General features: G+C 44.3%; 1 protein-coding gene across 1 annotated transcript in view; it reads right to left on the reverse strand.

The window, feature by feature from the left end:
- Positions 1-27,874, reverse strand: part of LOC117408601 (A disintegrin and metalloproteinase with thrombospondin motifs 19-like) — a 117,029-nt gene that overhangs the window by 49,928 nt on the left and 39,227 nt on the right. Inside the window, exon 9 of the mRNA XM_058992319.1 lies at positions 3,463-3,603. Within this exon, the coding sequence (XP_058848302.1) occupies positions 3,463-3,603 (141 nt within the window). The remainder of the gene's footprint in view (positions 1-3,462; positions 3,604-27,874) is intronic.

Raw genomic sequence — 27,874 nt, forward strand, 5'->3', positions numbered from 1 at the left:
TGATTTATAGACACACCTAAAATAGTAGCATTACTACAACAATACAGTGGAATGGGGTTTGTAAATAATCTGCTTTACATATCTTTTTTGAGATCATTAAATAGATCTCCATAAGTTTCTTACAAAAGTTGAATTAAATACGAATGTATATTTTTCAAAAGATAGGCTTTTCTGCTTTCCACAGATCCTATTTGAGCTGATGTTATGGTTCGACTTTACCACTGAAACAGGAACAATCGCTTAGGTAGATTGCTAGCTCAACTCAGCTTCAGAATCATTTTTCAATATTATATGAAACACTTTTACAAATAAAGTAAGTAAGTGTAGTAGTGGCGCGGTAGCATCACAGCCCAGATGGAAAGACTCAGACACAGAAAGCTCCAAGTTAAATGCACTAATGCACTCCTTAATTCAGAAATAAACAAAAGCAACATGGACAAAACACTTCACAAAACACACTAAACAAAATAAACGACACAAGGGCCACAACAAAAGGTTTTACAAAAACTCATGAAAGTAAACAAGATGGGACGGGACAGCACAGCACGGAACACGGAACACGAAACATGCAACATGCAACATGGACCTCCACCTCTATCACCAACATTAATTCTCAAATTCTCAATTACCACCTGTGAACACGTATTTTATACACCTGTAATTAATCATTTAATCATGTATTGAATTGTTGGCTCCAGCCACACTCCCACGTGTTTTGACAGGGAGAAATTTAACCCCCTCCCTGCCAAGTTGCCAACCCAATATTCCCCACACCAACACAAACTTTCGCCCTGTCACAGTAAGTAAGAGTCGGGCTCATGAAATAACAACACAGATCAAAGGCATTTGATTGACCTCATTTATTTTACTTCGTCTTTAGAATTTTTTACAAGGTGTTTAAAGTTATGGATAAAATGTAGAATTTTGTATTTGTTTAGAAAAATGCTGAATGCATACAATTTAACAGAAAACAGAATCAAAATGTAATGGAAACATAATTCTGGAATGAAAGTAAAACTCTTGTTTTCCATTTTGTTTTAAAAATGAATCTGTTTCTTAGGAGTATTCTACAAGGGAATATAGCAGCAGACTTAGTTTAGTTTAAGGAAACTTGCGAATGCCTTCTTCCTTATAAACCTGCAAAAAGAAAGATACCTGTTCCAAAGGGGTATGCCAGCAAGACCCCTGAAAGGCCGGAGTTTGTGAATCCTTATTGCTCTCTCAATTGCAGGTTCATTTACAGGTTAAGGTTACCTAAACGTTTCACTGTTGGTTTCTGAATGGCAGGGTTTGCAGGGCTAATATCTGTTACGTTTTTAATGCCACTTTGTACAAACCAGTTTTCCAATGAGCAATGCCTTTCAAATGAAATCTGACTATAATTCTATGGTAATAAACACAAATATGAACCAATTGCTCCCAGAAATAATAACAGATTATATTCTGTGAATAATGTTTATTTTTTTATTATTAGCCAGATAGAACTTGCCTTCAGTCAGATGCAGGGCTGAACCTGCTGATAAACTTGGAACCTTTTGTAGGCAAAATAACATATTGCTATACCTGATTAACTTAAGCCCCTGAATAGCCAACATTAACATTTTAATTAGGTTTAATCCTCTTTGTACTGTTTCCCGTAGGATGATCATAATTTAATAATAATCATTTTTAACAATGTGTGGACTTCCAAATGGAATGGGATTTTGGTCTGCTTTACTTAAATGTGACGCCTCTCAACCCTAAGCTCTTCTGATTTATTGCAGGTCAGTTTTTCTTTCCAACTGGGGTTTATGCCACCATTATGTTTTCATCACGAGAAAACACTACTTCCACTAGCCTCTGTTGAAAGGATTTGGTTAGCTCATAAAAGACTAATATCAACTCACATAGAGCGTGTAAAGTTTCAAAGAGCTTGTGGCAGGGCTGAGGCCTGCCCCATGTAAATAGTATGGTTTTGTTTGTAATTAAAAAAAAGGTGTATTTAATATGCTTAATTGAAATGAATGTGCAGCAGGTGGCCAGGTATGAATTGAACAATTGATAATCAATTAACCCTGGTCACCTGCCTTTAAAAAGAGTCTGAAGGGCCAGTTTCTTTGTTCTTCTTGGGCTCCTCTTTGTTCATGGTTGGTTGGGTGGTTGGTTGGGTGGTTGGGTGGGTGGTTGGGTGGGTGGGTGGTTGGTTGGTTGGTTGGGTGGTTGGGTGGTTGGGTGGTTGGTTGGTTGGGTGGGTGGATAGTTGGTTGGTTGGGTGGGTGGTTGGTTGGTTGGTTGGGTGGGTGGTTGGGTGGTTGGTGGTTGGGTGGTTGGTGGGTGGGTGGTTGGGTGGTTGGTTGGTGGGTGGTTGGGTGGTTGTCAACTTAATTTTTTTTCACTAACCCTTAACAACGTTTCACGGTGTGTGGTTTCAGATTCGTCAGCGTCATTATCTCATCCGGTGAGTCAGTTTTTGAATAAATCACACATAGTGAAGGGAAAGAGAAAGGCAAAGAATTAGTGAGTCGAGATACGGGGTAGAATCTCTCAGCGGAGAGATTCCATGGTAGAGAGTCGAATAGTGATTTTCTAAGTGTAAGGGACTTACAGGAATCCACGGACAAAATAAAAGAATAAGTAGAAAAAAAAGACTAGTGGCAAATTGTAAATCTTGGTGAAGAACCTGAGTGACGTTAAAATCTCGACTGTAAGACCCGTTGAGGCAGCAGAGTCACGTGAATTAAAAACCTTGATTAAGAGCAAAGGTAACGTTAAAATCTCTTATTATAGGGGCTCCCGAGTGGCACATCCAGTAAAGGCGCTCCATGTGGAGTGCAGGATGTGCCCTATAGTCTGGACGTTGTGAGTTCGAGTCCAGGCTATTCCTTTGCCGACCGAGGACGGGAGCTTCCAGGGGACGGCGCTCAATTGGCCGAGCGCCGCCCGGGGGGAGGGAGGGTCAGGTCATCCAGGGTGTCCTCTGCTCGGCTCACCGCGCCACAGTGATTCCTGTAGTCTGGCCAGGCGCCTGCGGGCTTGCCTGTAAGCTGCCCGAGAGCTGCGTTGTCCTCCGACGCTGCAGCTCTTGGGTGGCTGCATGGTGAGTCCGCAGTGTGAAAAAAAGCGGTCAGCTGACGGCACACGCTTCGGAGGACAGCGTGTGTTCATCTTCGCCCTCCCGAGTCAGCGCAGGGGTGGTAGCGGTGAGCTGAGCATAATAAAATAATTGGCCATTCCAAATCGGGAGAAAATAATAAAAATAATTGGCAATGACTAAATTTATAAAAAATAAATAAATAAATAAATAAATAAATAAATAAATAAATAAATAAATAAAAATCTCTTAAGTCCCGCTGGAAAGAAATTGTTTAAATCAAATGTCTCAAGCTGAAATGACTATAACAGGGATCACTTTCCCCGGGTCTAGTTTCACTATCCCCATTCTATCTGGAAATTGAGTCCAACTAAGTCCAACTGTTGTATTACCTGAGAAACCTTTCCATGTCCTCTCTGCTGCATTGAGACCAGGAGACGTCTCCAAGGTTCTGTCCCTTAATCCATTCCCCAGACATGATATGGAGGCCATCTGCACAGGGTGGGTGGTCATTGTCATGATTTATCCCCATGCTACAATTGGAGAAGAATGAAACAACAACACAAAAATGATGTCCAGGAAAAACAACTAGGGCATAAATAACTTAAATAAAATGTACTGTGTGAGAAAGGAGAAATGCTTCAGTGGATTAAACAGAAGCCTTATCAATGCAAATTAATTCCAGATTCAAGTGTCGTTGAAAAAACTAATGAACACAGAAAGGCAAGCCAGCAAAAGGTACAGTATGTTTGAAAAATGATTGTTGATACAATTTATATCTTGCAATAACATCATTTAATTCAAAATGAAAGATGGAGGTACAACAAGAATAGACAGTACAGAAAAAGTCTACTAAATACAATTACCAAAATGTCCTGTTCAAATCACTTTGCAAGATTAACAAACATACTGTACACAACTCAAACCTTGAAAACCATAACAATCACAGTTTGGTGTGGGTTAATATAGTCGAATACATTCATGGAATTGTTGAAGGGTATATCTTATTCTTTATGCTTAAATATCTATTGACCTAATGCATGCTCCCACTCATGCAGGTACTGTATGTATTATTATTATTATTATTATTTATATCTTAGCTGACGCCCTTATCCAGGGCAGCTTACAATTGTTACAAGACATCACAATATTTTCTACATACAATTACCCATTTATACAGCTGGGTTTTTACTGGAGCAATCTAGGTAAAGTACCTTGCTCAAGGGTACAGCAGCAGTGTCCCCCACCAGGGTTTGAACCGACGACTCTCCGGTCAAGAGTCCAGAGCCCTAACCACTACTCCACACTGCTGCCCCATATTGTATTACTATGACATCTAAAAAAAGCTCTGCAAATGTCTGTGATATTCTTTGAGCGCTGGATGCAGAAGCAGCTATCTTGTTTGTTTATGTCCGTGTTATCTATGTGATGCCGGGGCTCTCTGTATTCATGAGATACGCCCCCTTTTTTCCCTGCTTTTCTGTAGTGTAGTGTGGTATGGTTACTACCTATGGTAATACAGTGTGTTTACATGAGCATAATAATTCCGATATTTTTAGGAAAACTAAGTTTTCCGAAAACTAATTCCGATATCAAAAGTCAAGTAAACACAGTTTTCGGAAAATGAAACGAAATATTACGAAAGTCAGTCTTTGGAAAACAGCACCTAGAAATTTCCGATTAAATTCCGAAAACTAACTAAATGTATATCATGTAGCAAGCGTGTGAGAGCTAACTTTTATAAAGACCCATTCAAATTTGTAAAGAAGTTATTCACCAGTGAGAAGAATGGCACACTAAAAGCATCTAAGGTTGAGCTGGAGAGATATTTGGAGGAAACACATACAGATTCAAAAAGGCAGGAGCCTATGTCAATTCCGTCAGACATCCCACCTATCAATCCACCAGAATACCAAATGGAGGACTGTGCACCTAAGTGGAAAGAAATAGAGCAAGCTGTGAAAAAAGCAAGGGCTTCATCATCTCCAGGGCCTAATGGAGTTCCGTACAGAGTGTACAAGAGTGCTTCAGGAGTTCTACGAATTCTGTGGAAATTGATGAAAGTGGCATGGGAAAAACAGGTTGTACCAAGAGCATGGCGCCGAGCAGGTGGAGTCTTTATACCTAAAGAAAAAGATTCTACAAGCATCAGTCAGTTTCGTCCCATTTCCCTATTAAACGTAGAAGGCAAGATTTTCTTCAGCATTATTGCTCAGAGATTGTCAGCTTACCTATTAAAGAACTGCTTCATTGACACTTCAATACAAAAAGCGGGCATTCCAGGTTTCCCAGGTTGCTTAGAACACATCAATGTGATCTGGCAACAAATTCAATCAGCTAAAAAGGAGAGGAAGGAGCTCCATGTGACATTCCTGGATTTGGCTAATGCATATGGTTCAGTGCCACATGAACTACTTTGGGCAGCATTTGATTTTTTCAGTGTACCGATGACAATAACAAATTTAGTGAAAGCCTATTTTGGAGATTTGCAATTCAGTTTTTCAACTTCAGAATTCAGCACTACATGGCAATGCCTAGAGGTTGGAATAATGGCAGGATGCACCATTTCTCCACTGGCTTTTACCATGGCAATGGAAGTAATCATTAGGGCATCAAAATGGGTAGTAGGAGGAGAGCGCTTGGCTTCTGGAATGCGACTACCACCAATTCGAGCATACATGGATGACATGACAACCATGACTACAACAGTAGCCTGCACTAATCGATTATTGGGCAAATTAACCAATAACATTGAATGGGCACGAATGCAATTCAAGCCCACTAAATCAAGGAGCATCTCTATAATTAAAGGCAAAGTAGTAGATAAAACATTCTTCATTAATGGTGAGGCAATACCAACAGTGTCTGAGAAGCCAGTGAAGAGTCTTGGGAGATGGTACGACGGGGATCTAAAGGACACAGTTCGTGTGGGAGAAGTTAGACAACAAGCAGTGGAAGGGTTGAAGAGCATAGACAGCTGCGCTCTACCAGGTAAACTAAAACTCTGGTGCTTTCAGTTTGGTCTACTGCCGAGGTTGCTGTGGCCACTGACTGTGTACGAGGTTTCTTTGACAACAGTAGAGAAGCTGGAAGCTTTAATCAGTTCATACATCAGGAAATGGTTGGGAGTTCCACGCTGCCTCAGCAGAGTGGGACTTTATGGTAAAGGAATACTGCAGCTACCAGTCTCTGCTCTAACCGAGGAGTTTAAGTGCGCCAAGGTCAGACTGGAAATGACATTAGTAGAGTCACGCGATAAATGCGTAAGGGAGGCAGCACCTGTGTTGAAAACTGGAAGAAAGTGGGCGGCAAAGAAAGCTGTGGAAGATGCAAAGGCTGCCCTTCGAATTGGTGATATCATGGGGCAAGTTCAGCATGGAAGAGGGGGTCTTGGTTTCAGTTCAACTCCTCCTACATGGCACAAGGCGGCCCCAGCTCAAAGGAGGAAGCTGGTAGTCAACGAGGTGCAAAAGCAGGAGGAGAGGATGAGGTGTATAAAGGCCATTTCCCAGGCCAAGCAGGGAGAATGGATGAGATGGGAGAGTGTGGAACAACGCAAGATTGGCTGGCAAGACCTATGGTCAATGGAACAGAGCAGGATCAGTTTCCTCATCAGGTCAACATATGATGTTCTCCCATCACCACAGAACCTAAACCTCTGGGTAGGAGAGGATCCCTCATGTCCTTTGTGTTCATCACCTGCAACATTAAGGCACATTTTGACAGGATGTAAGGTGGCTCTTAGCCAAGGACGGTTTACTTGGCGCCATGACCAGGTGCTGCGATGTTTGGCCTTAGCATTGGAAGACAAGCGTAACATGACCAATAAGTTGCCACCTGTTCCATCAAAACATTACACACAAAAGACAACATTCCTCCGCCCAGGAGAGCAACCACCAAGAAAAGGTGTTAAAACCAATCCTCGCCCAGGACAACTGGAAGCTGCTAGAGACTGGAATATGCTGGCAGATGTTGGTCAACGGCTTATTTTTCCACCTGAGATTGCCACCACTAACCTTCGACCAGATATTGTCTTGTGGTCTGGATCAGCACGCCTTGTTCACCTGGTAGAGTTAACAGTGCCATGGGAGGACGCTGTAGATGAGGCGTATGAGAGGAAGAAACTGCGGTATGCTCAACTAGCCACAGAAGCGGAACAGCGAGGATGGAGAGTTCGGGTTTACCCAGTGGAAGTGGGTTGTCGAGGATTTGTGGCACACTCTACAACCCGGTTTCTCAGAGACGTCGGATTCAGTGGCCAAGAGTTGCGTCGCACAGTGAAGAACTTATCTGAAGCAGCAGAGAGGAGCAGCAACTGGCTGTGGTTGAGACGGAAAGATTCTGGCTGGGGACAGGTAAGTAAGCTGGGCTGAGTTGAGTGGGGGACGGAGGGGGGTGATGCTGGGACGCCAGAATCACCGCCGAGCCCTCTTGAGGTGTCGTGGGCTAGTCGACGAAACACTGAGGATGGAAGGTGCCCACTTGAAAACCCCAGAGATGTACCCTACTTAGCTCAATCCAGACGGTTGTCATGCTGATGCGCTGGGGAGGCCGCACTTTGGTTGATCCCCGGAGCCAGCATCGCAGCCGTTGTGTGTGCTGATGCACCAGGGAGGCAAAATAAGCTGATCCCTGGAGCCAGCATTACACTTCAGCCATTAACACCAGACAGAAGGATATCTACATCATCATATGGAAGGAAACGTAAATGGATGGAGACGCATATGGATCACATTAGGTTACTGTAAAGCTACGTCTTAGTTGGTGCTTATCTTGGCGAGAGCCGAGTTCAAATCAGCATGAAGTTTTAACATCTACTCTCCTGTAATGGAAATCATGTAAATGCACTTTTCGGAAAACTTATTCCGATAGCGTACTGCACATGTGCAAACTTTGACCTTCATTCTGCGTGTGGTTTTAAAAAACAGAGAAAATAATAATAATCTGTAGTCAGTCTGCATGCATCCATTTGTCTAGCTAGGGATAAAGTAATACATTTGTTAAAGTCTGTATGTATTTGCTAATAGCCCATGCTGAAGCAGCAAATGTTTTCCAGCTTTAAAATGACGTGATAATTTAAAATAATGTCTGCAAAAGAAACTGGTAATATAGAACAGGATGAGCTGTTGGAAAGGCTGATTACACATGATGGGGAATCTGAATAGAGGATTAGGATAGTAATCTTTGAATTTAGACCTGACTCTTCGATAAACCACTTGAGTTATTGGATTGGTCTCCGTTCTATGGCAGAAATGTCCGGTCTTCAAATCATACTTAGGCTACTACAGTACTTAGCATGTGAAAATATCCTGTGTTTTCCGAAAACTTGAATCCATGTATACAGTTGAATTCTAATTAGATTTTCTATCGTTAATCATGTAAACACAGAAAAGTGACGTTTTAAGAAAATCAGTTTTCTGATTCAGTTTTCCGAAAACTATGTTTTGTCATGTAAACGTACTGATAGACTATCAAGGTCTATTTTTCCTGACAAGAGGGTTTTAAAATTGTAATTACAGTTACCTGTCCATTAGAGGTCACTGTTTGGTTAAATCATGTGGGTTTAACAAGGTAACTGTCTTTAGTTAGAGGTTACAATTGTATGATTGTTCTGTTGGAATTACCTCATTAACTGATTACCCAGCAGTATAAAGAGACCTGTTTGTGTCAACTCGAGTTGGAGTATAAGGAGAGGTGACCAAACAGTATTTGCTTGTGGAAAAAACTGTGTGCTCAATTAATCAGAGTACTGGTGTTTTGTTTTGTCGGGGAAACAGCTTACCTGTCCTGACCTTAGTTAGGGAACCCAAGAAAGTGTGTATAATTACGATCTCCATGAGGAGTGAGGTTTTTGGTTGTCTTTTTGCTTCTGTTTTAAAAAAGTTATAAATAACCACAACTGTGTTGTTGGGAAGAAAAACAAGTCTCTGCACTGGTTACTGTGCATGCACACTCAGCCCATCCACCACAGTAGCTTAAAATCTTAACCGCATTTTAGGTTGCAATGAATTTATATACCTTACCTTACCTAATAGCCCCAATTCTAGATGCCCATTTTAAAAGGCCACAGCCAAGATTCCACTTTACAGTAATTCCATTCCCCAGTGGAGACATTTATTTGTGTTTTGTATCAAATTAATTTATAGTCAAAGCTGACATATTGTTTTCATTTATACAGTTGGCGTGCAATTACTCGATTTTCCATTTTTATTTTTGGACTTTTGCCTAACAGCTATGGTAAATTATGAATTAATAATACCGGTCTTCAAATAACAAATTATTCATTTATCAAAGCCATTTTAGCTATTTAATATGTAAAGCAATGCCTTCAAGCAATAACATTATTCACAGAGGACTGAATACAACTGGACCCAGGGGAAGAAACAGAGCTGGAGGAAAAGCAGGCTTATGGATTCATAGATTATTTTTCATTAAATCTTTAAGATCACACAAACATAAACCACTGTTCCATACTTCAATCCCAATGTAATAAGAAATAATGTCACCTCATTAGAATTGAAATTGTTTTCGGTAATATAAATTACATTAATATGTGATGTATTGATGATCATTTAAAAATGTACAAAAAAAAACAAATTTATACATTACAAAAAAAAAAAAAAACTAATAAAAATACAAAAACAGTTTGTACGAAGGAAGAAAATATCATAAGTTAAACCTGAATTGACACTTTCTAGGGGAAATGTTAATTGTACCAATTAATTGTTTCTTTTTTATATTATATAAAAGACTATTAGTGCTGACAGCCCCAAAATGTGCAGGAAATTAACTATTTAAAACAAATATTTTTTATTATAAAAAGGTATTTCGACAGTATTAGAGATACAAAACAACATGCCAAAAGGTTTTATTAAAAATAGTCATCTGGTATTAAATGTCATTTTGTTATACACTCTATTAATTGAGCAGATTACATTTTGCACAGTAACCCATAGTACTGCATTATTTACTTTATTACTGCAGTGCGAAAAAGTAATGCAAGTGCAGAAATGTACGGAACAGGTAGGCTACATTACTGCAGATTGTTTCCAGTGAAGAACTCTGTGATGCACATCTGGACGATCTTTTTTTGCAAGTATGGACAGCAAACCTTCAGCGTTTTCTAAAAAACCCCAATCCGGCTCTAGATCCGGATGCTGCTCCATATTAGCAGTGTTACAAGCGCAGCACGCATGCTTACGTCATCAGTGTCTGTTTCAGGCAGAGCATTATTATTATTATTATTATTATTATTATTATTATTATTATTATTATTATTATTATTATTATTTATTTGTTAGCAGATGCCCTTATCCAGGGTGACTTACAATTGTTACAAGATATCACATTATTTTTACATACAATTACATTCTTTTTTACACATTATTTTTACATACAATTACCCATTTATACAGTTGGGTTTTTACTGGAGCAATCTAGGTAGAGTACCTTGCTCAAGGGTACAGCCTATTTAAGGGCCGATAAAAAAACTGCGCCGGCTGCCTATTGGCAGCCGACGCACCAGCTGCCCAAAGGCAGCCGGTGAAAAGATTCAGTTTGGCACCTCCCAATCAAAAGGGGGTGCCAACAAAAAAAAAACGGCCATTAATGAAGCCAGTTTTTTTCAAAAATTAAATATTCAAAACAAAGGGGGGGGTGGCGCAGAGCACGCCACCCAGAGCCCACTGGTCGACAAAAGCCGTCATGTCGCCAGTGGACTCCGCGTCGGCGTGCTCCAACGCCACCCGGGAACGAAGGAGGGCCCTGAACATGGCCCCACAGTCAAAGAGACCCTCCCCGGTGATCTTACGCTTCCTGGTCTTATAGATGGTAAGTTTGCCAAGAGCCAGGAGCAGATTCACCAGGAGGTCCCTCTTCCTGGTGGAGCCACGAACAGGGTGCCCGAAAATAAAAAGGGTGGGGGAAAAATGCAGCCAGAACTGCAGCAGGAGGTTCTTCAAGAACAAAAAGAACGGCTGCAGCCTGGCGCAAAGAAAATAAATGTGGAACACCGACTCGGACTCGCCGCAGAAAGGGCATGCGGGGTCCGAGTCGGTGAAGTGACGCAGGACCTCTCCTGACGCGAGCGCTCCGTGTAGCACCCTCCAGCCCAGGTCCCCAGCGCCTCTGGGGACCAGCGGGGAGTACAAAGCCTCCCACTGGGGCCTCTCGCCCTCCGGGGGTTGGAGGGGCTCCCGCCAAGCGGTGTCCCGGCGGGAGACGAGGGCGAGGAAGTGGAGGGTGTGGAGCGCCATCGCGTACAGGGTCCTCCTCGACACGGAACGAAGGGGGGTCGAGGAGAACTGTGAGGTCCTGCTCAGGTGATTCTCGAGGGGAGGCTGAGGGGGAGCCCGATCCTTTGGTTTGATCAGCAGGACCGGAGAGCCGGGGGTAGGGAGGGACGATGGCTCCCCGGTCCTGAGGACCCCCTCGAGATACCCGACAGAGTCTGGGTGCAAAGCTGCTTTGCACTCCCGGATCGCTCGGCGGGCCGTTCTGAGGGTCCCCCGAGTCGCCCTGGCGACCAGCGACTCGGGAGTCAGCCACGCCGAGCGTTGGTGATCCAGGAGATCCCAGACTCTGGTCACCTTGGCCGAGATCAACAGGCTCCGCACCGCGGGGGATTCCAACGCCTGCGCACCTAGATGGGGGTTGTGCAGCAGGGGCTCCAGAAGGAATTCCTCCCCCTCGGTCGGAACCGCGTCTCGGCCGATAGAAAACATGCTCCGGGTCCTGAGCAGGTCCTGGTAAAAGACCGGCAGCTCGGGGAGACGGATTCCCCGGAGATCGATCCAAAAGAGCTGCCGGTCGTAGCCCAGGTCGTGCAGCTGGCGCAACAGGAGGGACACCAGCGTGCACCACTGCGGGGCCGGGTCTGCGTACAGGAATCTCTGCAGGGTCTGAAGGCGGAAGGTGTGCACCTGGCTCTTGATGCACACCAACCCTTGCCCTCCCTCGGCAAGAGGGAGGCTCAGAACCGCCGCAGAGACCCAGTGCTTTCCGGCCCAGAAGAAGTCCGTCAGCTTCCTCTGGACCCTGGACACAAACTCAGGGGGCGGGCTCAGGACGGTGAGTCGATGCCAGAGCATCGACGCCACCAGCTGGTTAATCACTAAAGCCCGTCCCCTGAAGGAAAGCAGTTTCAGCAGACCCGACCACGACCTCAGCCTAGCAGCCACCTTGTCCTCCAACTCCACCCAGTTGGCTGCGACCGAGGTCTCCGCGGGGCTCAGGTGGACTCCCAGATATTTGAAGCCGTCCGCGCTCCACTTGAACTGCTGGAGCGCGACGGGGAGGGAGTCCACCCGCCAGGGACCTACTAGTAACCCGGAGCACTTGTCCCAGTTGATCCTGGCAGAGGAAGCGGCAGAGTATACACTCTGGCAGCTCCGCATCCTCTCCAGGTCAACCGGGTCGGAGGCCACCAGGAGCACGTCGTCGGCGTAGGCCGACAGGACCACCCTCGTGTCCGACGCGCCGAGCGCCAACCCCGTGAGCCTCCTGCGAAGGAGGCAGAGGAAGGGCTCGATGCACAGCGCGTACAGTTGTCCGGACAGAGGGCAGCCCTGACGCACTCCTCTCCCAAACGCGAGGGGCGCGGTCAGGGACCAGTTGACCTTCAACAGGCACTCGGCAGAGGCGTACAGCATCCGGAACAGGCCGACGAAACGCGGCCCGAATCCGAATGCTCGCAGGGTTCCGAAGAGATACTCGTGATCCACCCGGTCGAACGCCTTCTCTTGGTCGAGAGACAAGAAGGCGACCGACCGACCGGTCCTCCTGCAGTAGTGCAGCAGGTCCCGAACCAGGAAGATGTTGTCGAAAATCGTCCGGTTCGGGACCGTGTAGGACTGGTCGGGGTGGATCACGTCTGCCAGCACGGACTTGAGCCTCAAGGAGGCGGCCTTGGCCACGATTTTATAGTCCGTGCACAGCAGCGAGACCGGGCGCCAGTTCTTCAGGCAGCGGAGATCCCCTTTCTTGGGCAGCAGCGTGATCACCGCTCGCCTCATCGAAAGGGGCATCTCCCCGGTCTCGTAGGCTTCCGCCAGGACCCGCGCAAAGGCGGGCCCCAGCAAGTCCCAGAACTTCTTGAAGAACTCCACGGTCAGCCCGTCGATGCCCGGCGATTTGTTATAGGGCATCCGACTGAGGGCGTCGGAGAGCTCGGCCAGGGTCAGCTGGCCCTCGAACTCGTCCCTGACGCCCTGGCCGACCGTGGGAAGCCCATCCCACAGAACCCTGCACGCGTCGGAGTCGACGGGATCCGGAGAGAAGAGGTCAGAGTAAAAGGCTCTGGCCCTCTCGTTCACGCTCTCCGGATCCGTCAGAAGGGAGCCGTCGTCTGCCAGAAGGCAGGTGATGTTCCTGCGGTCTCCCTTCTTTTTCTCCAACGCGTAGAAGAAGTGTGAGCCGCGGTCCATCTCCCGGAGGAACTGGATCCGCGAGCGCACAAACGCCCCCCGGGACCGCTGGAGCTGCAGGTCCCGCAGGGTGCTCTTCTTCTCTACGTACGCGCTCTGCTCGAGTGGGTCCCCGCGAGCCAGGCGGCTCTCCAGATCGAGCAGCTCCCTTTCCAGCCGCTCGATCCGTGAGTCCCTCTGCCTGCTCGCGCCCCTCGTGTACTCCTGACAGAAGATCTTGATCTGCGCTTTCCCCACGTCCCACCACTGACGCCACGTGGGGAAGCGAGATCGTCTGCCGTGCCAGACCGTCCAAAAGTCCCGGAAAGACCGCTCAAAGCGCTCGTCCTCCAACAAGGCGTTGTTAAAGTGCCAGTAGGCGGAGGCGTGCCCGACTGGCACCAGGGCCACCGCCACGGCCACCAGGTTGTGGTCCGTGAACGGCGCCGGCCTGATGTCGGAGGAGCGAACGCAGTGAGCGTGGTTCCTGGTGACGTAGAACCTGTCGATCCGGGACTGAGACACCCGCCCCTCCCTCACCCTGGTGAAGGTGAAGGCAGGGACGTCCGGGTGATGCCAACGCCAGATGTCGACCAGAGAGAGCTGAGCGGTCAGCTCTCTCAGGGCTGCCGACGAGAGAGGGTAGTGCTCTTGCGCCCCCACCCTGTCCGCGGCCTCGAGGGTGCAGTTGAAATCACCCCCGAGGACCACGCACTCGTCGGCGCCGATGTTGTTCATGTAGGTCGACATCCGGCGAAAGAACTGGACCCTCGCCGGACCCGTGGACGGCGCGTACACGTTCACCAGGTGAACGATACTGTCGCCGTCCCGGATCCGGTGGTGTAACAGACGGCCCGGCTCGACGTCTACCACATCGAGTACCGTGGGAAGAAAGGACCCGGAGAAGAGCGTCGCCACCCCACAGGAGGTGCCGGTGAGATGGCTGAACGACACTCTCCCCCCCCACTCCAGAAGCCAGTTGGCTTCCGTCTCTGGAGTCGTGTGGGTTTCCTGCAGGAAGCACACAGAGTAACCCCCTTTTTTCAGGAAGGAGATTACCTGGGCCCTGCGGAAAGGGTCCCTACACCCGTTGACGTTCACGGTACCGATGTGATACATGATCTTCTGTCAGGAGTTGTCGGTGACGCTCACGGGAGATCCTGAGTTCTCCCGAAGCTCACCAACTGGTCGTGTAACTTTCGGGCCCGAATGTGCACGTTCGAGCCCGAAGTTTTGTTGGCGTGGCTGGCCCTGAGGAAGGACCTCACAGAGGTTAGGACCCTCTGGAAGTCCCCCCATTTGTCCAGGGCCAGCTGTACCTTGTCCCTGCGGTGGATGGTGGCCTCCAAGAACTCCAGGAGATCCGCCGCAGGGATGTCAGGGAGAGAGACGGACGGAACCTCCGAGCCCACGCTGCCCGTGGACTCGGTATCCTCCTCCCTCTCCCTCAGCTCTCCATCGCCCCCCTCGCGATGGTAAAGCACAACGCACTCCCGTTGTTGGGTGAGCGCGTTGCGCCTTATCTTGAGCTTCACCGGTCCTCCCTGCGCCCCACCCCCAGGGGACGCGACGGGAGAGACCGGCGGAGGGGCCCTCGCGGGGACCGTCTGCACCCTCGATTTCGGGGGCGCAGACGGGCGCTCGGCATACGCCGCCGAGCCAGATGGTCTGGTCCCCGCTTTGGGCCCCTCCTTTGAGGTCCGAGGCACGGTCTCAGGCCCGTCCTCTTCCCTCGAAGGAAGGGGATCCACCCTCTCGGGTCCTTCCCCTCCCTCCCCTAGAGAAAGGGGATACACCCTTTCGGGTCCTTCCCCTTCCTCCGCATCAGTCACCGGGACCGCCTCGGACGATGTTTCCCCCCCGACGGCCGCACGAGGGCCGGAGCCCTCGTCGCCGCCGGAAAGGGAAGCCCAAGGCGGTAGGTCTTTCAGGGGCTCCTCCCGCGCCCCCTCGGTGACTGGAACCGGTCCCTCGACGCTGGGTCGGGGACCGGTTTCTTGGCCCCGTTGCACTTCGGGGAGGGGATCTACCATGAGGGCACCACCTTCTGCCCTCTCTGGTTCTTCCCCTCCCTTCCGCGCTCCGGAGACCAATGGAAGCGCGGGCTCCGCAGAGCCCGCCGCTGCCTCAGGGGGTGTTTCCTTCTCCCCCTCCGCGGCGGCACGAGGGCCGAAACCCCCGTCGCCGCTAGAGAGGGAAGCCTGAGGCAGCTCTTGTTCTTGGGGGGGCTGTTCTTCCCCCCCCTCCGACCCCTCGGCAGAGGTCGCTTGCATGGGCTCCGCGTTGTCTGCGGAGCCCACGCCTGTCTCGGGAGCCCGAGGCAGCTCTTGTTCTGGGAGGGGTGGTTCTCCCCCCCCCTCCGGCCCCTCGGCGGAGGTCGCCTGCATGGGCTCCGCGTTATCTGCGGAGCCCATGCCTGCCTCGGAAGCTGTTTCCGCCGCCCCCTCCTCGGCAACACAGGTTTCAGGACCCGTGTCGCCTTTGGAGGAAGGCGGTGCCCGAGACAGGTGTTCTGTTGGGGGCCCCTCCTGCGCCCCCTCGGCGACCTCCCCTGCGGCCGGCCCCTCGATGGTGGAATCGGGGCCGGCTTCCGAGGTCTCTGTTGTGACGGGGAGGGGATCTTCCCGAAGGGCTCCAGCTGCCCTCGCGGGTTCCTCCCTCCCCTTTGGCCTCTCGGCGGGGGCCTCTTCCATGGGCTCCGCTGTTTCTTCCGCGGAGCCCCGGACCGCCTCGGGGGATGGATCCTTCTCCCCCTCTGTGGCATTACGAGGGCCGGGGCCCTCATTGCCGGCAGAGGGGGGACGCCGAGGCGGTCGCTTTGGTTTTAGGGGGCCCTCTATCGCCCCCCCGGGGACCCTCACCAAGAGGCCGGTACGTGTGCACTTGCGTGCACACGTGGGAATGCGCGCCTGCGCCCTCCTCTTCCCCCTGAGGCTGCCGGAGGCTGTCCCCTGCCCTGCCACGGCGACGGGGAGCTCACCTCCGGCAGCGCTTCTCTCCTCGCCCTCTGGGGGGAGGAGGTGTTTGGTTTTACGGGCGGCTTTGCCGCCCTGCCTCGCGGGGGGTGCCGTGGGGGGAGTCTCCTTATCAGGGACTCCCCCTGACCCACCGCCAGATGGTGCGGCGGCGGGCTTCGTCTCCCCCCGCTTGGCCTCCCCCGTGGACCTGGCCGCCACCTTCATTTTGCGGCGGGCGACCAAGGTCCAGTCGGTGGCCTTCTCCCTCGGCGCGCTTCCCGGAGGCGCGGAGGGTCCGGCCACCTCGGGGGCCTTCTCTCCCTTACCCCCCTCGGATGTTAGTGGGAGGGGGGCGGGTGCCTTTTTGCCCCCTTCTGCGGGCCTCTTTGAGGGCCCCGGGGGCGAGGTGGACCCGGAGGGGTGCGGTGCTTGCGCGGGTGGTTTTGCGCTTTTCAGGAGCTTGGGGCACCTCTTTTTTTGGTGCCCCAGCTCCTTGCAGTGAAAACACCGCACCTCCTCCGAGGAGAAAAAGATGACATAATTGGTCCCCTCGAAGGGGACCACAAAGCTGCCCTCCACTGTCTCCCGCCCCGCCAGGTGGATGGTCACCTGGCGGCGGAAGGACAGGATGTGGCGGAGGGCCTGATCCTTGCAGCCCAGGGGGATGGGGTGGATGGCCGTTTTCAGTTCCCCCAGGGCTTGCAAGTGGGGCATAAGCAGGGCATCCTGTATGAAAGGTGGCACATTCGACAGGATGACCCTGCTGCCCAGCCCCGCGAGGGGCTCAATGGGGACGAACATGCCCCCCACGCTGAGACCCCTCTCGATCGCGGTGTTCGCGGCGGCCTCCGATTTTAGAAAAAATACGGCTTTCCCGTACATTTTGGAGGCCGCCACGATAGCAGATGGTCCCACCGCCTTCGCCATGGCCTTGACGAAGCCCTCGATCGAGAGGGAGTCTCGCAGGAGGCACCTGACCCCGTGCCTCCTGGTGATGTTTTTGAATGGGGGGGCCGCTTTGCTTGCAGCCGCCTTTGCCCATTCTTTGGGGGGCTGTGGTGTCTGCCCACTCATTTTATTGATTTATTTTATTTATTTTATTTGATTTAATTTTATTTATTTAAGTGTTTGTTTTATCTATTTACTTTTCTAAATAGAAAAACAAAACACACACACACACACAGACAAGACAGACACACCCCTGCACTGCAAACAGTTACCAGCGCAGGGGAACACCAAAAGACAAACACAAATTATTTATTTATTTATTTTTAAAGAAAAATAAAAATTCACACACACACACAAAATAAAAATAAAACAACCAGAAACACAAAGTGTTTTTTTTTGTTTTTTTTTTGTTTTTTTTTTTTTGTTTTTTTTTAATAATTAAATAAACAAAAAAATAAAGCAAACAAACAAAAATTATTTATTTATTTTTAAAACAACAAAAATAACAATTCACACACCACCCTGCACTCCAATAATGCAGGGGCACACACACACACAAAAAGAAAAATAAAACAACCAAAAGGACAAAGGTTTTTTTTTTTATTTTATTTTTTTTTTTTTTTTTTATTTTTTTTTTTTATAACAAACAAACGTATTTGTTTATTTTTTAATAAATAAACAAATACAAAATCACACACCCCTGCACTCCAATAGTGCAGGGGTAAAAGAATAATTCAATAATAAATCAAAGTTTAAACTAAAAAGTAGTTTTAAACTTAAAAGAAAATCAAAAACCAAACTAAGGGCAAACAAAGGAGCACATGGCCTGTGCTCCTTGCCTGCCCTTCCCCCACTCTGCACAAGGCAGAAGCAGGGGATTAAAACAAAAGGATTTTTAAAACGAAGACTAAAACAGTGTAATTATTAAAAATGATTTTAAAATAAACTAAAGAAAGTGCTCTTTAATATAAAATTAAAAAGCAAAGAAAAGAAACTAATTTAAAGGAAGTAAAAATTAAAAGAACAAACCAAACAAAAGAAAAAACAAGCCAAAATGGCCGCCCTCCTACACTTGCAAACAAGCAAGTGTAGGAGAACAAAAGAAAAAAGAAATAAAATGTGTTTTTAAAACACTAAATCAAAGTTTTAATTAACAAAAAAGGTGCTCTGCTGCTTTAGAAATAGGATAAAATCAAAAGATTTTGAAAATAAAAAGATGAAAACACTGTTTTTCAAACTTTGAGCAGGAGCTCTCCTCACACAGGTCTGCTCTCGCTCAAGGGTACAGCAGCAGTGCCCCACCTGGGATTGAACCCACGACCCTCCGGTCAACAGTCCAGAGCCGTAACCACTACTCCACACTGCTGCCCAAGCATCCTGGTCGCTAAGGTGACACAGCTGAGAATTCTTCCTCTGACATCCTGTTTGCACCTCAGTAATGAGGTGCAAACAGCTGACTGATTGATCTGTCAAGCTTTTACTACTAGTAAAGTGCTGCCTTTTGTATTGAAATCTATGTGAATGGCAAGGTAATGAGGTGAAAACAGCTGATTGGTGGATTAGTAAGAGCGATTCCTACAGTAATACGCAGTGTGTTTGTTATTTAAATCTATGTCTATGGCACATAACTAGAATAAAACAGCTGAGTTTGCCCGAAATATACGGCGTGCTTAACACGATATAAACGATGCCTTTGTTATTGAAATCAATGGGAATGGCTGCCAAAAATAACTCTGTAAGGTGTAAGTGGTGGATACTGTACCTGCTTTCTTTAAAACCCATGAAACTGCTATTTCATCTGTTGTAACAATCTGTTTTACAATATCATTAGGCATTATCTTCCTATTGAGATTCAGAGAATGAGCTTGCTTTCTAAAATAACAATATGGGGAAGCTGGCAAGATTTATACAAAGCTTAATTGAAGGACGGATCAGTCTTGTTCATGGTTAACATGTGGCACTGCCACATGGATGGCTTGTGCGTGACGTCAGACCAGGGAGAGACAGTCTCAGTACTGTGAGTGAAGCACTGATGGGCGTTTTAATAATAAATAAAAGATTTAAACAAAACAAAAAAAAATCAGGTGGCCAAATCAAATAATAAACCGAGACAAACAAACACAGGCAATTAACCCTTCCCTCCCGACCTAAAACACCCGTGCACAAATACATTTAAATCATAATACAACAATAGACAAAACAAACACAAACTACGCACAGGGGCAGGGTGTACCCTGCTACAAGCACCCATGTCAAATGTTTAATGTGGCTGAAAGCAAAACATATTTTAAATGTGCTTTTTTCTCATGGGGATAAAACCTTCCCACCAAACATCTACAGCTATGGCTAAAGGTTTTGCATCATCCAGTATAATTAATTATTTTGCTTCATAAAGTTGAATTAAACCTGCTGAATATTACGTTATACATATTAAATTGCATACTGCTTTGTAGTTTTCCATATTAATAAAAAAACCGAAATCTAACATGAAATACTGTACTTCACTATGGCTTCCAATAGACTTAACTGTACATTCAGATCACAGCATGCATACATGTTAGAACCCCAAAAACAATTGCCTTCAATATCACTTGTTGAGTTAACATTGCATAAATTGATCACAATTGATCGGGGAGTGTGTACTCGGCTTTACAGAGCTAACCTGCAAAGGCATTCTTAACGAACCACAGTTTGTAACATTCAAAACGTGTTTTCTTTTTAAAAAGAAAAACCTGGGGTAAGTTAGAAATAGGGTAAATGTTTGTTTTTTTTTTCTTTTAATACGGGCCATTGCATATTTCAGCAGCTAAAGTATGATCCTTATGAAAGTTTATCAAGAGTCACCAACACTATTCATCTAGGTTTTCTCAGTTCTGATGAGATGAGAATCCAAGTTGGGACGGCTACTGACAGACAGCTGATTAATGAGAGTCTGCTTTTAGGAAAAACAGCACAACCTCTGTTGACCCCCACTGCTATCCTCAAAAAAGTATATAACAGGCCTTAAGCAATATACAATTGTTATTGTTAGTGTACAGTACTTATTGGTAGCCAAACCACATACATTACTTTTTCAATTAATTACAATTTGTATACAACATCTTAGTATTATAATGAATAACATAAACTATCCATTCAGCTAGAAACCACAAAGCCTCATAGCACACCGTACAATCTATTCTTTGACAAATGGTTTGCATGCATAAACAACTTTTTTTTTTCTGTGAATAATACTTAGACAACAAGCATGATTTGAAAATCTCTTTTTAAAACCATCCTGACAAAGGATGACTAGAGCAACTGCCAATAAAACGGAAAAAAAAAATGTTGTCAAGTCAACTAGAAAATATTTGTATCTTGTAAAACTGTTACTTTTTCAAAGGGTTCCACCAGGAACTTCTCTATCACGCACAAACACTGCACACACTACAATAAAGCTTGATAATACTTTAAAGCTTTCCTGTTAATGCTTAACCTGGGAGATGTAACGTCGATATTACATTAAACAGAGGCTTGCAGGTGTTATCCAAATTATAGTTGTTTTTGCTGGCAAGAAAAATCGAAGACTCTAATACTGTCCTCTTGGGCAATCTACTAAGCATTTATATCTTAATTCTGTATAAGCTGTTAATAAAACTTTAAAAGAGATGTCATACTTTTTTATCAGCAGAACACTCCCACATGTGCACACAGCTGTGCATGACATAGAAACCACACAGATTTTCCACCTTAAGTCTCCAACTGATTCATCAAAATAACCCCCATAGATACTGAAATATAAAATGCTTACTTCAGTGTAACGGATGTTAGAAACTGATCCAGCTGCATGTTTCACAACCCATATTCTTTTTGCTAATGATTATATTTTTGAGTGAGGTTGTCCAGATCTTTAGTGCTTACTGCAAACTATTGTGTAAACCTTTTTTCTTGTTTTTTTTGTTTTTTTTCCAACAATTAACTAAAATGTTTCCTGTACACCAAGTGACTCATATATTCTCAGCTCACACTAGATGGCAGCATCAAGCACGAGGGTCCCCTCTACTGGAGTGAGCAAGGTGAGTGCATGATTTTCTGGCCCTTATGCCTGACAAATGACCAAACTGTTGTTTATTTTTTCATAATTAGCAAACAGCTAGAGTTCCCAATCTTTTTTTCTCCTCAATTTAAATGTTATATACCTTCTCGGGATGATTGAAGTTCAACAGCCCTTTTTTACAGCCAGCAAACCTAAGCAGTGGTTGTTCTTAAGATGCTAAGCTACTGAACCCTGGAGGCAAGTCTGACTAATCTCCACCTGGTCTTAACTGCTGCCTGACCAGTATGGGTTACTGTGGCACAGTGAGTCAACCAACCAAACACCAAATGCAGTTCTCTCTATGGGTCACCAGCAGAAAACAAGAACTCAGCACGACAGGTATTTGAACCACCGATGGCATTACCCACTACGTGAGCCAATGAGAACTCCATAACAAATATCTTTTTGACATACTTTTGCTTTCAGACTCAAGTTTTCAAATATGATTGTGTTAGCAAGTTAGCAGAGAACTTGCCTACAGCAATACAATTAAGGGTTAACTCAATTCAGTTTCTTCTAGTATTTGAGTAAGACCCTAAAGATTTCCCTGCGAGTACAGCAGCACAGAACTTTGTTTTTTATCCTGTAGCTTATCCTTCCTAATCCTTTCTTTTTAATCTCATCTTAACCATTAATTAATGAAGCAGTAAGACCCAGCCAACAAGAGCATTACCAGGCATTAGGGATCGCTTGGGTGGTAACTAACCGGTAGCATCATACAACTATTACCTAGGAGCACAAGAACATTCCTTGTGTATTTATTTTTGTGTTGGCATTGAAAGAACTTACATAACGACATTTAAATGGATGACTATTATTATCCATTCTAACAACGTATTAGTTTAAAAAAGAAACTAATTAACTCCGCTCACATCAGAATAGGCAGGCTGATCCTAGATCCCAGTATAAATTTTCCTGGTTTGAAATAGGCATTCTAGAGTCTGAATTGAAAAGGTAACTCGTTTTTTTGGGGTTTTTTTTTCAAAAAGGAACAAATCCAGTTAATATACCTGATCAAACAGACAGATTGCATACAGTCCAATTACTAGCTGCTGGTGCTCCTGTATTTCAATAGGCTACTTGGGGATGTGAATTCCACTGACGTCAGTTTTCTTTTTTTTTTTTTTGTCATGAACATGTATTGTAAGAATGTCAAACACAGTGCAATGGCACTTTAAAAACAACTGTGTTCACCACACCACACAAGTGTTTGGCATTTGAAAGTGACACATAATGCTTAATGTTAATCAGTTGTATACCATATACAGTTATTGAAGTGTTGGCCAAAAATGTATCATTTGCTAACGGTAAACTGCTTACTGTGCAGTGCATCAAGTACATGATGCTAATAAAATAATTTCAGCAATCATTTCATAGGTCTTACATGACTTTAATTGGTAATGTATTTGAAAATGTAAATTTCAAGAGGTTACATCAAGGAACTCATCGACACTGAAAACATATCAGTCATCGCAAGTTTGTAGTCTAAGGTGAACCAATATGTGAAGCTTCTTGGAGTACCTTTAAAGAAACTAAATGGAAAACATTTAGAATGTTTAGTTTCTTTTAGTTATTATTTTGTGTGTGTGTGTGTGTGTGTGTGTGTGTGTGTGTGTGTGTGTGTGTGTGTGTGTGTGTGTGTGTGTGTCAGGAGAAGTCATTCTCTATAATTAACACCATGCTTGGAATTGTTTTTCCTACAAGAACTCAACCTCCCAGAAGCAACTTGTGTGTCAGTTGTTTCTTCAAGGACAAGTGCAGCATGGGAAAGTGCAAAATGCTCTGATAAAAACTAAATTAAACATCTAACATAATTTGCAAATGTTTAATATAGTTTTATGAAGTGATGGCAATAAATATTAGATTAGATTTACAAGGATTATTTTGTCCTAATAGATGTGCTGCAACTTCTGGGAGAAGAGGCTGGTCATGGAAAAATCCTGAGCAGCCTGTCAATCCCCTTTTCCTGAGGCCCATTCAGAGTTGCATGTGGAAGAAAGAACGCAAAAGGAAACCCAATTAGCAGACCATGTGCACAAAGCTATGCACCTTAAATAGAGCAGACGTGGAGTGATGGTCATGGTATGGGGAAGACAACACAACCTGTAGCCAAGGTAACACATGGTTACACAACAGGATAACCAGACTCTAGGTTCCTAAATTACAATAATAAGCAGAATTACTTTGTCAACCAATGTTATTTTAGTTTTTTTTTTCCAGAGAAAAAAAAAATATATATATATATATATATATAATGATGTTTTTATATAGTGCCTAATTCAATTAAGAAAGTTATAGTTTTCGAAATAAAAAAAAATAAAAAAAAACAGCTCCCTTAATCCTGAACTTAATTATTCTCGCTGTATAAAAATTACACCTGTGGTTTGATTGCAATAGTTCTAAATGTTTGGCAGTACCTGTTTAAAGGCAAAAGGTTAACACAATGGACTTTCAAAAGGCACACAATGGAGTATTTTGGAAGAGTGTAGCTAAATTACTATGGAATACAGTATAATAGGGAGTCAACAGCTGTTTAAATACATTGGTTAATACGCCATTATTAAAAGAACATGAAAGTTGGCATGTCATTGGGATCTTTCTAAATGACGCTACACAGTGGAAACTTAAATGTAGCACTATGAGTCAGAGAATTTTCTTTACCTCACTAATGCTTTTCTTTCATGGTGTTTATCACTTCACAGTAATTTGCCTGTGGGAGGGTCAGAGCATCACAAGAAGGCCCCTCACCTATAAATGGATTTACTTGTCTACTTATTTTTATTAGCTCCCATTTGCAGTTGTTAGTGTATAAATGTTTTACTTTTAAAAATGATGCTCAGGGACACTTCATTAAGTGAAAGCCACTGTAAAAGAGTAAACTGTATTTTATTACACTGTACCTCCAGTCCCAAGTTATTCAGGCCCAAATTACAATGATATTACTGCAAAGCTTTTAGCTACTTTTTCATCAAGTACAGGTTGTAGAAGCAAACCTTCACACACAATATCAACACCAAACTACAAACCAGAGCGCAAGAATTGGTTGGCCATGTCCTATGTGATGTGGACAAAGAGACTGAATTGTGGGTCCTGTCCATTGAAGGTATAGAATGACATAGAAAGGGAGAACTGAAGTTTGTGGTGTTGATTGGAACCTCACAACCCCCCATTACTACGATGAGATCATCTGACCCATAGTTGTCACTTCTGCTCAACATTGTAGGCTAGATATGATCTTGTGGAAAAGGAAAATGTTATCCTGCTATGACTTTTGCATTCACAGGACACGCCAACTATGTCATACAGTGCATGAGAGGGATAACTGGGAAGGACTGATTCCAAACACAGGGACTTAGTTAACTACAGCACTGTAGTTGGCATGGCAAAACATTCCTCAAGATAGTGTTCACACAGTGATTTACTGGATGCCACAAAGGGGGACATTTTGTATTGGAGCTGGACACTGTCAAATATCTAACTCAACACATCGGGCTAGTATCTCATTGGGACAATTACAATTCTTAAACAAATACTACTTATAAGCCCTTAAATAATGTCTTAGTTAACAACTCCTTGTTTGGTCATTTAGAAGTGTGTGATTGTGTGACTTTATATTAATTATAAAGATACCATAAACATATGTATGTAGTTTTCTACAATATATTAAAATAATAATATAAACCCTGAAAAATATATATGTCTGGATTATTTGAGTTTATAGCCCATAAAGCAGTTTGCCAAAAAAGATTATGTTGAGTGATTAGGAATGGTGTGAGTTTCTTTTGTTCAAAAATGCAAAACTGTGTTTAAGGCCAGTAGATAAATACATGAAAACTTTCTTTAGATTATTTTTACATTAAATGTTTCAGATTTCAACTTCATTACAGTAACATAAATCTTATGACGCCATGACACATTTTTCATCAGACTGTGTATTCTGTGCAAAAGCCACCATTTGCAAGACAAAAGGTTAGGACTGGGTTAGAACATTAGGTTGTTTGTTTTGAACAGTAATGATTAAAGTTTTTTCGTTCTTATAAATCTCATTACTAAGGATTGACATAACCCAAAAATGTTATTGTATGTTGTGTTGCCATGGTTTTGAATTTGGACAAATGCTAAGAGTCAACATTCTTCAAGTAACACATAAGTAAAGCTTCATTAGGGGTATTTAACTAAATCAGAATTGAGAGTTACCATGTGCACACAAGTGAAATCATTTTTTAACAAACCATATATATATTTTGTATTATTCAATGTGATGAACTGTAAATCTAGTGCTTGATTTTGAATGCATTAACCAATAACTGGCTGAGTGTAGATTTCTCCCTAATGCACTGTATGTCTGGCTGTGCAGCACATTACACCTGCAATTAATCATATGCCTGTCCTTCACCTTTTCATTCTTTTGAAAACCTTAGCTGTTCTAACACCCCAGGGAAATCACTAGAGTTACTACTGGAATGAACCAGTGGACTGGTCAAGCTCTAGCTGCAAAGCTAATCTTTCTACAGCATAATGGCTTACACTACCTCTGCTGCACTGTGCATTCTTCTTGAATGATGTACTGTTACAAAAAGAATATACTAACTTCCAATACTACTATATGTGCACGTGCATATAATATTATGTTACAGGATGTGGAACTTATACTAGTATTGTCCAATATGTTGTTTTTGTAATGGTTAGAGCAAAGGAATAGAGACAATGAATGTTACCTTAATTCTGGATTTAATGCTATTGATAAACTACAGATGGCCTCATTATCACTTTCACCAAAGAGATTTTGAAGACAGGGCAAAAGTTTGCCTTTGCAATCCAAACAAACATCCTCAAAGTGGGTGTTTTCAAAGAGCAAATGCTTTCGCAGGAAACCTACTGAACGCACAATACATAAGCAGCTTGTGAGGGACACAACTAAGGAGGCAATGCAGAGAAAACTCAAACAAAAGCAATCAGTCCTGTACCTGCAACTGCCGAATCAGCCAATCACAGCCTGTCAGCAAGTCTGGAGCTCATCATCTTTCAACAACAACAAACCAAGACACGGACAATTCAGTAATTTTGCTCCATTCAGGTACCTGGCAATGTCCAGATAAACTATAAGCAGCTCTGAGAAGCACAAAAGTTATTTGTTACATTTTTTAAATTATGTATATGATCCTTTTCGAGACTATTTTCCTAAAACTTTTCTCAGGGGGAGAGTTCCGACGAATCATTACAAGTTCAAGGTAAATGCAGATATTAAAGTGTTTTTATTTTTAAAGAAAATAATGAGAAAATAGTTTTCTAATAGCAATAGTGCCCTTTCAATGAAGGCTCTACAACGTGGTAGTTGACCACACAGTAGAGCCTTCATCGACGGGCACTATCGCTTAAAAAAGATACCCTCTCTATTTTTGTAGTCTTTACATACCTTTACCCAGCATTGGCCATCTTGTAACTGGCATCTGATTGCAATAGGCTAGGGCTTACTGCATTTATTTATCATCTTGTTTGATGTGCTATCATCCAGTACTAGAACAAATTCTCCAGACTATATATTTTTTATGCCTTAAATGAAAAGAGTTGGACGTTTTTAAAATAAATGCATAAAAACTATTAACATTAATACAAACCTAAGAAACTAGTTTAACAATGCAGCTTATCAACTGCGATTTGAAAGCGCCTCAGTCCTACACTACTATTTGAGAAACTGGCTCATATACAATTTGTGTCTGGTTAAATAAATTTGATACATCCCTGACCTGCATCTGTGGGCTAGTAGCCTTTACAGTACAGTATGCAAGGCTCTCTGTGTGACAATCCGGCTTGATAAACTGTAAACTTTTTTTTATACCTGTGTGAAATAATTAATTCCAACAGGATATTCTGAAAAATATGATATTAAAATAATAATTGCATTAACACAATTAAAATGCTTAACAATCAATTACTTCTAGTAATTATGAAGTAGGAAGTATATCTATTTACAAATCTTTATTTTTCACAGCAACAATAACGTTCATTCCATTCCATATTGTTGCAGATACAGTTTCAGGACTGTACCCAATACAAGCTTCATGGTGGGATGTTTACTATAATGTAAATAATGAATGCTTATTTTATTATTAGGGGTCCTGCGTTTTACGCGACCTGTTTTTTTTCATTTGTAATTCAACTGCTATCCCCTAGATGTCCCTGCAGCCACTCCAGTTACAGTAATCAAATTCACAATTAAGAAATCAACACATTACGCTTTGACTAATTAGAAAAATAAAAGCTAATTATGATGAGTATAAATGGTAATTGAATAAACTGATGCGTTAAAAGAAAAATCGAGAGACCTAAACATGGGAGTCTAAGACACCTAAATCAAAATGCATTTCATTGAGCGAACGCACGCAACAATATCCACCTGGTGTTCTGTACACCGATGGGT

Source organism: Acipenser ruthenus, chromosome 2 (assembly GCF_902713425.1).
Source record: "Acipenser ruthenus chromosome 2, fAciRut3.2 maternal haplotype, whole genome shotgun sequence".
NCBI classification, from domain to species: domain Eukaryota; kingdom Metazoa; phylum Chordata; class Actinopteri; order Acipenseriformes; family Acipenseridae; genus Acipenser; species Acipenser ruthenus.